Source organism: Symphodus melops (genome assembly GCF_947650265.1).
Source record: "Symphodus melops genome assembly, chromosome: 17".
Taxonomy (NCBI): domain Eukaryota; kingdom Metazoa; phylum Chordata; class Actinopteri; order Labriformes; family Labridae; genus Symphodus; species Symphodus melops.
In genome coordinates, this window is record NC_136707.1 from 3,144,804 (window position 1) to 3,157,085 (window position 12,282).

The 12,282-nt window shown below is 40.1% G+C and overlaps 1 protein-coding gene across 1 annotated transcript; it reads right to left on the reverse strand.

Moving 5' to 3' along the window:
• Positions 1-345: 345 nt before the first annotated feature.
• Positions 346-11,945, reverse strand: LOC306837680 (uncharacterized protein). The gene is made up of 16 exons (XM_079365424.1): positions 11,489-11,945; positions 11,229-11,311; positions 10,728-10,884; positions 10,409-10,570; positions 10,066-10,191; positions 9,875-9,949; positions 9,637-9,782; positions 8,684-8,917; positions 8,584-8,591; positions 3,078-3,496; positions 2,429-2,511; positions 1,759-1,915; positions 1,448-1,609; positions 1,102-1,227; positions 793-1,013; positions 346-460 (listed from the first exon to the last, which is right to left on the reverse strand). The coding sequence occupies exons 1-16, from the start codon at positions 11,918-11,920 to the stop codon at positions 361-363; spliced, it is 2,691 nt and encodes an 896-aa protein (XP_079221550.1). The 5' UTR covers positions 11,921-11,945; the 3' UTR covers positions 346-360.
• Between the last annotated feature and the right edge of the window lie 337 nt (positions 11,946-12,282).

Genomic DNA, 12,282 nt, shown 5'->3' on the forward strand with positions numbered 1-12,282 from the left:
AATTTTTGTGTTACATGTCTCTTGTGTCTTTTTTATTCTTGTTATTTGCATTTGTATTATTTTGCTCTCTGGCCTGATGGTTGTCTGTTCTGTAGTTTTCCTCTTTGTAAACATCTAATGTGCTGTAAAGTTAATATTTGTGTACATTTTACATACAGAATTTGAACATTTTTCATGTATATCTTCTACTGTCTAAAAGTTCAAACCAAATTAGGTAAAATGTAAAGAATGAAAAGTGAGAGCATAAACGATTCATACAGACATGAAACACACACACACACATGTTTCAGTTCATCAGAAATATTTTTATTGGCATGTTTCTGAGAACGGCTGGCAGCGAATTGTTGGATGTTTGTCATCTCACTCTGTAGATAAAGTTTCAGAGCTGACCTCTTTCCCATCCACGATCTCTTTGGTGACAATTACAACCCTTCTGGTTGTCGTGGTGGTCGATGACGATCTGCAGGAAAACACACCAAAAGGAGTCATTTGAGTGATAAACGAGGGTATGGAGTCTTCTCATGAAGGATAGGTCATGTCACAAGAACAGCTTTATACTGATTGTTTTGTAGCACATGCAGCCAGAAATCAATGTGTTATTTAAAATTATTTATTTAAAGTTGCTTTTATGTTTCACAAAAAACCCAAGGTTGTAATTCTACTGACATACTTTATAGCTATTTTAACCAAAACAAAAATCTTTATGGACAATGTTGACCAAAAAAAAAAAAAAAAAAAAGATTATAAATACTATTAGTAAATCCTAGTATCATCCTAGACTGGTTAACTTACGTAACACTCTCTCCATCCAGGAGCCTCCTGTACTCTGCAATCTCCATCTCCAGTCTGGTCTTGATGTCCAGCAGCATCTGGTACTCCTGTCCCTGACGCTCCAGATCTGCTCTCAGCTGGGCGAGCTGCTCCTCCATAGCCCCAACCTGCCTCTGATACCCGGCCAGCATGCTGGAATAGCGGTTATTGGTATCTGCTAGGGTTCCTTCAAGAGACGCTTTCTGAAAGAGAGAAGGAGCGAGGTGTGAGGGGATTTGTCTTCTGTGTTTTTTTTACAAGAAAAGGGACCAAGAAAAAGCAGGAACCCACCATGCTGAGCTGAGACTGGAGCTCGATTTCCAGGCTCTGAAGGTTGCGTCTGACCTCTGTGATTTCAGAGCGTGATGTTTGAAGAGTCTCTGTGCTTACAGCAACCTCCTTGTTGAGCTCTTCAGACTGAACAAACAACACAAAGCAAAGATTAAATGTCATCTAGAATGTGCACATTTAAAAACTGCTTATAATCAAACTGTATGCAGATGAGACTCCACTGTTAGCCATCTTTTTTCCAAACACTTGAATGATCTGATGGCTGACTGGAGTTGTTCAAGCTTAATGCTTAAAGAGGCATGTTTGAAGCAAACAGGTTGTCGACATGATGTTGTTTAAAGCTCACCTTGGCACAGAACCAGGCTTCCAGGTCTTTGCGGCTCTTGTTGGCAACAGTTTCATAGTGTTCTCTGATTTCAGCCATGACAACAGAAAGGTCTTGCTGAGGAGCAGCGTCCACCTCCACGTTGACCTGACCTCCAACCTGAGCTCTCATTTGGAGAAGGTCCTGCAGGAAAGAAAAAAACAAATGAGTTCATGACAAGAGCTTGTTCCTTTTTTTTTGTTTGGTTCATGAGACAAAGTTTGAGTTTTTGTTATGATAGTTCCCCAAAAACGTGTCTGTGAAGCTCCTTGTTCTAGCCGTTTCATGCTCACCTCCTCATGGTTCCTCCTGAGCTGGATGAGTTCCTCCTTCAGAGATTCGATCTGCATCTCCAGGTCTGATCTTCCCAGAGTCAGCTCATCCAGGACCCTTCTCAGCCCGGAGATGTCAGCCTCCACCGATTGACGCATGGCCAGCTCGTTCTCGAACCTGCACACCAACAGACAACAATAAAGAGCCAGAATTACAAGAGGGCACTGTGAAGTTATTTTACGAAAGTCATCCTCAAAACTCAAATATCTGATGGGCCTACCAATTAGAGTGGGTTTCGGGACATACCCCTTTAAATAAGCAAATACATAAAAAAAAAATATTTTTTAAGTAACACGTAAAAGAACAGATGGATCAATCAATCAATCAATCTTTATTTATATAGCATCAATTCATAACAGGCGTTATCTCGAGACACTTTACAAAAGCAGGTAAAGGACCTTACTGTTATCTGTTGGATGGTTTAGGGCGTGGCTACTCTTTTTCAGGATGTAGTTGTTGTTAAAGACACTCTGAGGAATTTGCTGTTCATTTTACTTAAAATCTCTTGTCAGAAGCCAGTTCTTCTTTACTGAACAAGCATCACAGTTGATATCCCAGTGAGATCAGCAAAGTGTAATCAGGTCAACCAACGTTCTGTGACAGAGGTCCCAGTTAACCCTGTATACTCACTTAACCTTGAAGTCATCGGCGGCCAGCTTGGCATTATCGATAGCCAGGTAGAGAGAGCCGTTGGCACTGGTGGCATAATAGATCTGGAACACACAAAAGAAGTGTTCAATTTCCTCCTCAGGCTTTTATCAGAGTATGTAAATGAAACATGTACTGAGAAGCACACCTCAGTGCATGACTGCAGGTTTATCCATTTGTAAAATGTTGGTTCTGTGCTTCTTCAGTACAGAGTTGAATGAGGTAGTTTCACAAATGACATCATACAAACAAGATGCAAATATGAGGCAAATTTCCTGTCATTGTTTGACTGGTTTTCTCTTTGGTCACCCACACTGTGCAAACTTAGAGCTGCAGCTCGCATGTCTCTGTTGCAGGTGGTGATCAGGGTGTGGCTGCGCCTGAGTACATCCTGCAGAAAAAACTCCAATATCACTTTTGCCTATGTAACTAAACACCTGAGTTTGGGTGTGGGGCTTTTAAAGCTTTTGTGTTGGAGAAGACTTATTGTTGATCCTGAAAGCTTTGGGCATCTTCAGTTACACAAATGATTCTTATCCTGATCCTAATACAGTAAATGATCTCTCTTTGCTACAGCGTTTTTAGGAAAGATAGAGGCAGATCTTTTTACAGAACCAGAACTTTGTCTCACCTTGTCCTGCAGGTCACTGATGGTGACCTTGAATGCACTGAAGTCATGGCCTTTAGGTTTGGTCTTGTTCTCCAGGAACTGCCTGATCTTAAGCTCCAGGTCGGCGTTGGCTGCCTCAAGCTTGCGCACCTTCTCCAGGTAGGAGGCCAAACGGTCATTCAGGTTCTGCATGGCCATCTTCTTGTTGTCAGAGATGTCGACGGCATCGGCCAGGTTGAAGGCAGCGTTGCCACCAGCCCCAGAGGCAGACAACCCTGCACCAGCAGAGGAGAAACTTCTGGAAGCGTTCATACTGGAGATGCGGACACCAGAGCCTCCGGCGCCGCCATACACACTGGGGGCCCGCTGGGAGCCGATGCGGTTTCCGGCCGAGTAGTTCATTGAGCGTGTGAAGGACATGGTGGCGGTGTGTTCCTGCTCTGGATGGAGTGGAGAGAATAAATGCAAGGGTGGACTCAGCTCCTTTTATGCTGCCTGAAAGTGAGGGAGGGGTAAAGGGTCCAGCCCCTGCTCCATGCCTGAGGGCTAGCAACTCGAGCGGGTTGAGCCACATGACAAACAAGCGAATCACAGCAGGAATGTAAAGTATACAAGTGTTATACAATGTTAACCTCCAGAACCTCTGTTTATTTTTTTTATTTTTTTGTGTGACTCAATCATCCAGAACCTCAGCGGAATCTGAAATCTTCTTTTATCTAATCTGCTGCAGATTCTTGCACATTTGAAATACCTAAAGACCCTCGACCCTTCTCTGTCTCACATCCACCTGGATTCATCCTTTCATGTTCAGACCTGTCTGTTGGTTCTTAGTTCTGTGTGTGTGTGTGTGTGTGTGTGTGTGTGTGTGTGTGTGTGTGTGTGTGTGTTTGTTGCCTGCGGGTCGGCACACATTCCCCTCTCTCCACATTTATTGTGCAGACAAACAATAAAATCCTTTGTGGCAGTTCCTCATTCTGGGCCAGTAGCACAGTCATAAAGTCTGGAGCTGGTGTACTGTGACAAAAGCTTCTCTTCTTTTAAACTAAAATGACAAACCATAAAGCAGACGGAGAACGAGAACCAACTTCAGTTTGTCAATCGGGGCGTCGACCTACTCTGGGACATAAATACTTCATATCCAACCTCCATACCATGTTTGTATTGTTAGCTTAAAAAACTGGATGAACATCTTAAGAGATTTGTCTAAAAGTTAGTAAATATGTATGTAACACCACTTGCAGAACACGTCTAATCATCTTATCCTGAACCGCTGGTGCTACTTTAACGTCTACCACTTGCAACATGTTTGTTCAGCACCATTGAATGTCACAACTTCAAAGTCACTGGTATGAAAAAAGTTGATCATTGTCTCACTCGGGTTGTGACTTTCACTCTCATGGAATTTTTTTTCATGTTGAAACAGGCTAAGCGACAAGACAAGTGGGTCGCCAACATAGTTTGGCTTGCATGGTGAAACATTTCCTGGGGGGAGTCACATTTCACATCTTAATGTATGCTTCCCTTAACCTAAATGTACAATTAAATAGACATATGGATATGTGGCCGGGAGGTGTAAAGGCTCTGCAATGGCTGATAAGACGCACATTTAGAAATGTGCAGCATAACTTATAAGGTACAAAACATTTAAAAAACATTGAAATCAATATTATACATGTCAATACTTTGTTATCCCCTAGGGGGAAACTTGTTGTCACATAACTCATACATGTTTGATTTATTGTCTTTCTGCTTTGCTCTTTATTTTATTCATTTCTAGTGTTTTCTAAACATATACAACATGTACAGTGGTAGATTCAAAGGTTCATCAACGGCTGAAAAGATATACATTTAGAAAAATGTGCAGCATATCTAGAAACTGCACATGCAAAATCAAAAGAAACAAATGCAACTACAACTTTCATAGGAATGAACCAGGCTCTGCCTCAAAAGCTGTACCCATTCTATAATACATGTAAGTCCATTATGTTTCACCAACATGTTTCTACAGTTGCCCAGTTTTGTCATGTGAAATCATGTGCAGAAAAATGCACAAATACAGCAAAAAAATTCCCATTAAATTTCAATTTTAATTTGTCATATTTCAATGCCTTGTTGTTGTTGATTTGTTATTGTTTTTTTTCTACTGATTAATACTTGTAAAAGCACTTTGTGACCTTGTGCTGTGAAAGGTGCTATATAAATAAACTTACTTACTTACTTACTATTAATTGCAATGCACCAATCTGCAGCGATGTAGATGAACTGCCCCTGTAAAGTTTTGTGGACAAAGAGCACCAGTCTGTGTATGACAGCTTACTGAAGCTTGTTTATTTACGAAGACCTTAAAAATGTAAATTCTTCCAACTGGTGCTTTGGGAGTGCACACATTCAGAGTGCGATGAAGGCTGCTGTTTAAAACTTGGATCAGCATTCCTCTCATGTTTATATAATGAAAAATGACCCTGAGGCTGCTACAAAGTGGAAGATTAACTATGACTGTCTGCACATTTTTAACAAAGGTGTTTACTTAGTGTGTGGTCGTGTGTGTTTGTGAGGACAGATAATGAAACGGGACAGTTGAGTCATTGTAGAAAAATAAGTCACTTCTGCATAAAAAAAAGTTCAAGACAGGTGAAGTTAAAGGTGCCTAACAGCCAGTTATCAAGTCAACAAATAATTATCATATCATCTGCATAGAAATAGACATTATAGGTTTTTTTTCTTTTTTTATCAAAGCCTGAATGTTATTCATATATATTGTGGATAAGATTTATATTTACATGTCAATCTAGCTTCCAAACATCACTTTTTTCCATAAGCTTTTAGAAGTAATAAAAAGAATATGCTTCCAAGGGGTTAAACATGTTTTCCTATGGGGGTAGACACAGAGCGTATCGTATATCACAGTGTGACACATGATTGTCCCGGGGAGAGAAAACTGAACCAACTTGCCTAGCCTGCTTTCACTGCCACCTAACACCTGAAAATCAGAAAAAAATAGCGAGACAGATCGATTGTCCTTATTCATTGATGTAAGCTTTTAAGCTTTTTACACATCATTCAACATTTTGCTCTTACTTTAAAGCCTTGAATTAGTTTGATCTAAACGTATGAAAGGGTGGCGTAAAGCCCAAGATCAAACTGTGCATATGTTTCTAAAACCAGTAAAGTACATTTATATTTATCCAGAGGCAGACCTTGAATGGTATAAAACCTAACTTAAACATAAAACTAAAATGGTACCGCTGTGGTTTTGTGATGAAATGGTTTCAAACCCTGCTCAAAATTTAAAGTCTTGAAACAATGTGGGAATAAATATACAAAACATGCATAATGTGTGCATTATAAATCAGCATTTTCCGTTACTGGCACGTAGGGCAGTCTTTAAAGCACTTCATTGTGTTTCCTTGACTGGATGGTAGAGGGCACTACAACCCACATAAACACACAAGCGGTTTGATCTATCATTCAATATTTTCCGCAGGTGTGTCTGTATAATTATCCATCTACTGTTGACTGGAAATGAGTCCTCATACCACAGACTGTATACAATATCAAAGTAAAGGTATAGCGCCTGGTTTCAAAAAGAAGCAAATACAGAAGTGCAATTAAATGCTGTATTTCTGACATCCAGCAGAGGGCGACTTAAGTGTTCGCAATAAAAGAAGTTTGAAAATAAGCTTACTTCCCAGTTGATTTATTACCCCAGTTAATGTTTTTCTTGTGTGTATTTAAATAGTCTTTAATACAGCATGTTCATTTTAATTCAAGTCTTTCAACCCTGTTACTATTATTGTCTGCTCCAAACCAACATAACAGTCAGTTCTGCTGTAAACTAAGCTGAGTTGAAGGATTTTTTTACTTGAGTCTCTTAATTTAATGTCCGTTTTTGTCTATATAGGCGGTGTGATGTGTCAGTGTTAGCCGTAAGGGAATTTTTTTGATCGATAGATACTTTATTGATCCCCAGGGTAATTCAAGACTCCAGAATTCCATCTTTATTATGGGAAATTCACAGCGTAGGTGATGTATTCATAGCCTTCGGTCATGTGATCAGCGTAAATGGCTGGAGGGCAAAAAGCACGCAGGAAAGTATAGCGGCCACTGTTGAAAACCCTGTAGAACTGAAGCACAGGCTTTTTGATTGTCCAGCTTCTCAAAATGATGCATGTTTACATCACCTGACAACCAAAGAGAAACCGAGATATAAGGGTCTCCAGTAGAGTTTGGACACCAAGTCCTTGCCAGTGTTACACTTGAAAGAGTAACCATGACTTTGTGGTTGGCTGATCTATTTGTCCGCAAAAAAGCCTCTTTGTCTAACTTTCATTAAAACACGTCTAATAAGTACATTATGTTAACTCAAAAGACTGACAGAAACATTTGTCAGAACACTTTCTGTCAAATGTTTGTGGGAAAGTCGTCAGTAAACATTGTCACTCTTTTTAACCCAGAACGTCACTTAAGTAATGTTTGCTCATATTTAGAGAATCTCTCACTACTGTGGGGTGAAAGTTCACAAAAGTACAGGTAGTTGTATGTATTTTTGATGCTTTATGCGATGTGAAAGATACGCTTCATAATCTAAGCATCGGTGAGTACTAACTAGCTAACATTAGCTAGTAACCGTTAGCTAACGATACCGCAAGCATCACTGTCAACTGCAACTGTCAGTCAGCGTTCGGGGGCGGTAATGTTCGTTAAAAGCAGGGATATTTTTCAAAATTTAACACAATATTTGTCGTCAGGATTAGGAGAAGTCTGTTGTCTTGTTCTTTTACATGGGCTTGTCTTCCGTTGATTAGTACATGACATTCAAAAAACAGGTTTTGAAGCTTTTCATTTGAAAAAAACAAAGACAAAAATCAAACACAAAAGTGACTGAGACCAACAATTTCTTTGTAGCTTTCAGTGTTCGGAAGTGTTGGGAAGGTGGGTGATTCCAAAAGCGTGTGACGCCATGTCAAAAATTTGAATAAACATTGTAGTATAAGCACATAACATAAACATTTCTGGTACAAAGATGTTGCAAAGGAACTCTTTACACACATAATTATGGTGTGGAAAACCTGTTTGTTTTTACCATTGGGATGTACAAAAGGGCGTTTTTGTTTGCCTTATTGAATCATGATATATTTTGCTTCAGATTCAGCAATATGAAGCATATTGTGTATACGTTTTGAAAAGTCCTGAAGTAAAAACACTTTATATTTAACAACTCAGGAGTTCAATAAAGCAGAACATTAATCTGCAATTTATAATAGTTTTACACAGTGGTGAGTTCAGAGTTAGATTAACAGATATATAACAGAAGCATCACTTTGTGATATGACTACAATATTTTTAATCTCACATGTTCAATTCCTTTATTTGTTTTGTTTTTTTCTTACTTTCTGCTGAAATCTGACGTGTGAGACACTCACTGAAACACTGAGCTTGGAAAACTTCATGGATAAAACATGTTTTTTTGATGCACTTTTGTGTCTTTTGTTGTTCACTCATGTTCATTTTTTCGAATTTCTAGAACTTGGGAACCTGTCAGTATAGTGACATATGAACAAAGAGGACACAAGAGAAAAACTTTTATGTTAAGGCACACTTTTATTTGTGCATCATTTCAATCTAACATTGCCAATGCCACTGGTTCCTCATTCTCTTTTGTTTCTTCAACCTCCTCAGACCTGGAGACAACCTTCCCATCCACTACCTCCTCCACGATGGTGATGACTTTCTGCCTTGTGATAGAGGTAGAGACGGGGGCAGGGGGGGTCGTGTTGAGGTTACTGCTGGAGGAGCTGGTTGAAGTCCTGGAGGTGCTGGATGAACTCATGGACGAAGAGAAACCGGAGGAGGAGGAGGAACTGCAGAAGGAAGAAACATAGATTTTTACATCTGAAGTCGCATCTAAAGTAAAGAATTGTCCTTTCGAAGTGTCAACAAAGAAACACTGCTGAATACTCAAAAAAGAGTAGTAGTTAAAGAAGGAGACAAAATGAAAGGAACAACAAATAAATTATTTTTGCACTAACCCTATCAATATTAATGTTCATGAAATGTGAACTATATTTAAAAAGAACATAGATTTTCATTATTCAATGCAGAAAAAAAATTAAAAATTAAAAAATGTATAAGAATTATATTTTTCGTGTTTCGAAATGCATCTGTAGTTATTCCTCTTGTATATATTGTTCTTAAAATTCCTTTGTTGGTATTTCTTTGCATGTTAACTCTCCTTTTTGGCACGCCTACGATTCAAAATACTATTTGAAATATGAAATAAATCAATGTATATTTTTTCAATAGTGATATATGCTTTAACACTTTTAATATTGAATATAAGGAGTACGGTCTTCAGATAACATTAATTATAATTTGTTTGAGTAATATTTGTCTTTCTCTTCAACGTACAATCTGATGCCAAAAATATGTTTCAAAAGTTGGGACTGTGTCATGTGACCACAGAGACTCTCTTCTTTTTTATGTCAAAAACAATCATGAATGTACTGTATTTAATGTACTTTAATTCTACCTGCAGGACATTTATCCTACAGGTGAATAAATAACTCTTTAAATCTCTCACCCGCCACCCTCTCCATCCAGCAGCCTCCTGTACTCGGCAATCTCCATCTCCAGTCTGGTCTTGATGTCCAGCAGCATCTGGTATTCTTGGGACTGTCTCTCCAAGTCAGACTTCAGCTGCATCAGCTGTTCCTCCATCATCGTCACCTGAAGAAGAAAAAGCATAAGAAAAGAAAGTTTACATGTCGAATCCAACGAGCAGCAATAGTCTGAGTGAAACTATGAAACAGAATCCTCACCTGGTTCTGGTAACCTGTCAGCTGCATGGAATACCGGCTTTGGGTTTCAGTCAGGGTGTTCTCCAGTGACGATTTCTGCAGGAGAGAAGACCCGGTTCAGTACTCATAACATACACTCGATGGAAATGAAATGTGTGTGTGTGTGTGTGTGTGTGTGTGTGTGTGTGTGTGTGTTGGTGTGTTTTTCTCACCATGCTGAGCTGTGACTGCAGTTCGATCTCCAGACTCTGCAGCATTCGCTTGAGGTCTGAGATCTCAGTTTTGGACGTATTGATGGTTTCTGTGCTGACAGCAACTTCTTTGTTCAATTCTTCTGTCTTTTTTGGGGGAAAAAAATGGCAGCATTTTCATTACAATCTGTAAGTTTACCCACTGATTTAGTGATATAAACGTGTCAAGTTGTATATTTTGTATAATTTTACTTAATAACACAATAAATGTCTGGAGAGATATTTATTATAATCCAGACAGTTGTTACAGCTGTTGTTATGTTACAGTTAGATACCAATTTTCTACAATAAAATGAAGTCGTACCTTCGCTTTGAACCAGGCTTCCAGTTCTTTGTTGCTCTTGGCAGCGGCAACTGCGTATTGGTCTCTGATTTCCTCCATTATTGCAGCAAGGTCTTGTCCTGCAGGGGCGTCAACCTCCACGTTTACCTGACCACTCATCTGACTCCGCATGGCAAGCAGCTCCTGCAGAAAAACAGTGAGACTTAATAAGTTTCCAGCGTTGGTCCTTTCAGTCATTTCTCAATCCTGTGGGAACCTAATTTATAAGCAGCTTTAATTACATGTCCACGTAAACTATATGAATCCCTTAAATGGATAAAAAAAAAAAATATTTACTGACCTCCTCGTGGTTCTTCTTGAGGAAGATCAGCTCCTCCTTCAGGCCCTCGATCTGCATCTCAAGGTCGGACTTGCTCATTGTCAGCTCGTCTAGGACCCTCCTCAGCCCGGCGATGTCTGCCTCAACTGACTGACGCATGGCCAGCTCGTTCTCGAACCTACAATCAGGATAAATTAATAAAAAAGTTTTAAATCAGTTTTTCTGTTTACTGAGTTATCAACCTTGTTAGCTTGATGGATGAATGGACTGTTTGGCAAGAATCAGTATGTGAACTGTAAGTGAAAAAACTATCAATCTACTCAATTTCAGTAAGATAGCTAAATAGCTTGAAAGCTATGAGGAAGGTTTAACCTAGAGGACCTGATTGTTTTATTGACCCTCAAGATTGTGTGCTAAATTTGTCTTTGACAGAAGACCAGAATATTAATTCTCTGGCTGTCCGTGGGGTGCGCACACTCGTTTAGCCTATTCTACCTTTTATTAATAAATGAATTCACTCACTTGAGCCTGAAATCATCAGCAGCCAGTTTTGCATTGTCGATGCAGAGGTAGATACCACCGTTGTCTCTGGTAGCATCCTGGATCTGAGAGATAAAAGACAAAAGAAATGCTCTTTACTTTCAGTTTGTGTTTCTCATGTTTAAAGTATCTATAATGAAAACATAATCACGAACTATAACTTTCATTCAATGATTAAACTCAGTTGCTGTTGTTGTGTTCAGGTAACTAAATATCGGCACACATGTTGGAACTAAACTCACCTTTCCCTGCAGCTCTGCAATGGTGGCATAGTAAGCGCTGTAGTCTCTGGAGGATGGGGAGGTCTTCTTTTCCAGGAACTCTCTGATCCTAAGCTCCAGTTCACTATTGGCAGCCTCCAGCAGGCGCACCTTCTCCAGGTAGGTAGCCAGACGGTCATTCAGGTTTTGCATGGTTGCCTTCTCGTTGGCAGAGATGTCCATTTCCCCTCCTCCGCCGCCGCCGCCGCCCATACCGAAGGAGAATCCAGAACCACCACCTCCACCACTACTAAAACCACTTTGGTACTGGAAGCCACCTCCACCACCTCCACCACCTGCTCCACTAGCTCCGCCATAAGAGGAGATTCTGGTCACACTACGTCCACCGGGCATGGAGAAACTGGTCATACCTCTAGAGCTCATGCTCATCACGGACCCTCCTGAGTTGTACATATTGTGATATGGATAAAGGAGCTGTCTTTCTGCTTCAGCTGAGGAGACAAGACGAGACAGTGGAGCTCAGAGATCAGCTGCTGATTTTTTATACTGTTAGAGGAGTTCGTGAGGAGGAGGAGAGATGGATGGAGCCAAGCCTGGGAGGAGACACCTGCCCGTGTTTAACTCGACAGAAGGTTAACGGGTGTGTAGGTGTGCCTGAGAAAGGCGGAATCCACCCATCGTTAGTGCATTCACCTTTCAGTAAACACACAAAAGGATCAGCTTTAATCAAAATTATTGAAGTATAAGAAGGGCTGCAGGCGAGTTCAAACTTGGATGATTTACAGGTCGCTCACTACATGCAAAAACACATCCAG

Bases quoted from the DNA above. Each gene is read 5' to 3' on its own strand.
- LOC306837680 (XM_079365424.1), bottom strand. From the start codon at position 11,920: ATGTACAACTCAGGAGGGTCCGTGATGAGCATGAGCTCTAGAGGTATG. The intron at 10,192-10,408 runs GTACGACTTCAT...CCCCCAAAAAAG, and splicing joins AAGCCTGGTTCAAAGCGAAG to ACAGAAGAATTGAACAAAGA. The intron at 9,783-9,874 runs GTGAGGATTCTG...TTTCTTCTTCAG, and splicing joins TGACAGGTTACCAGAACCAG to GTGACGATGATGGAGGAACA.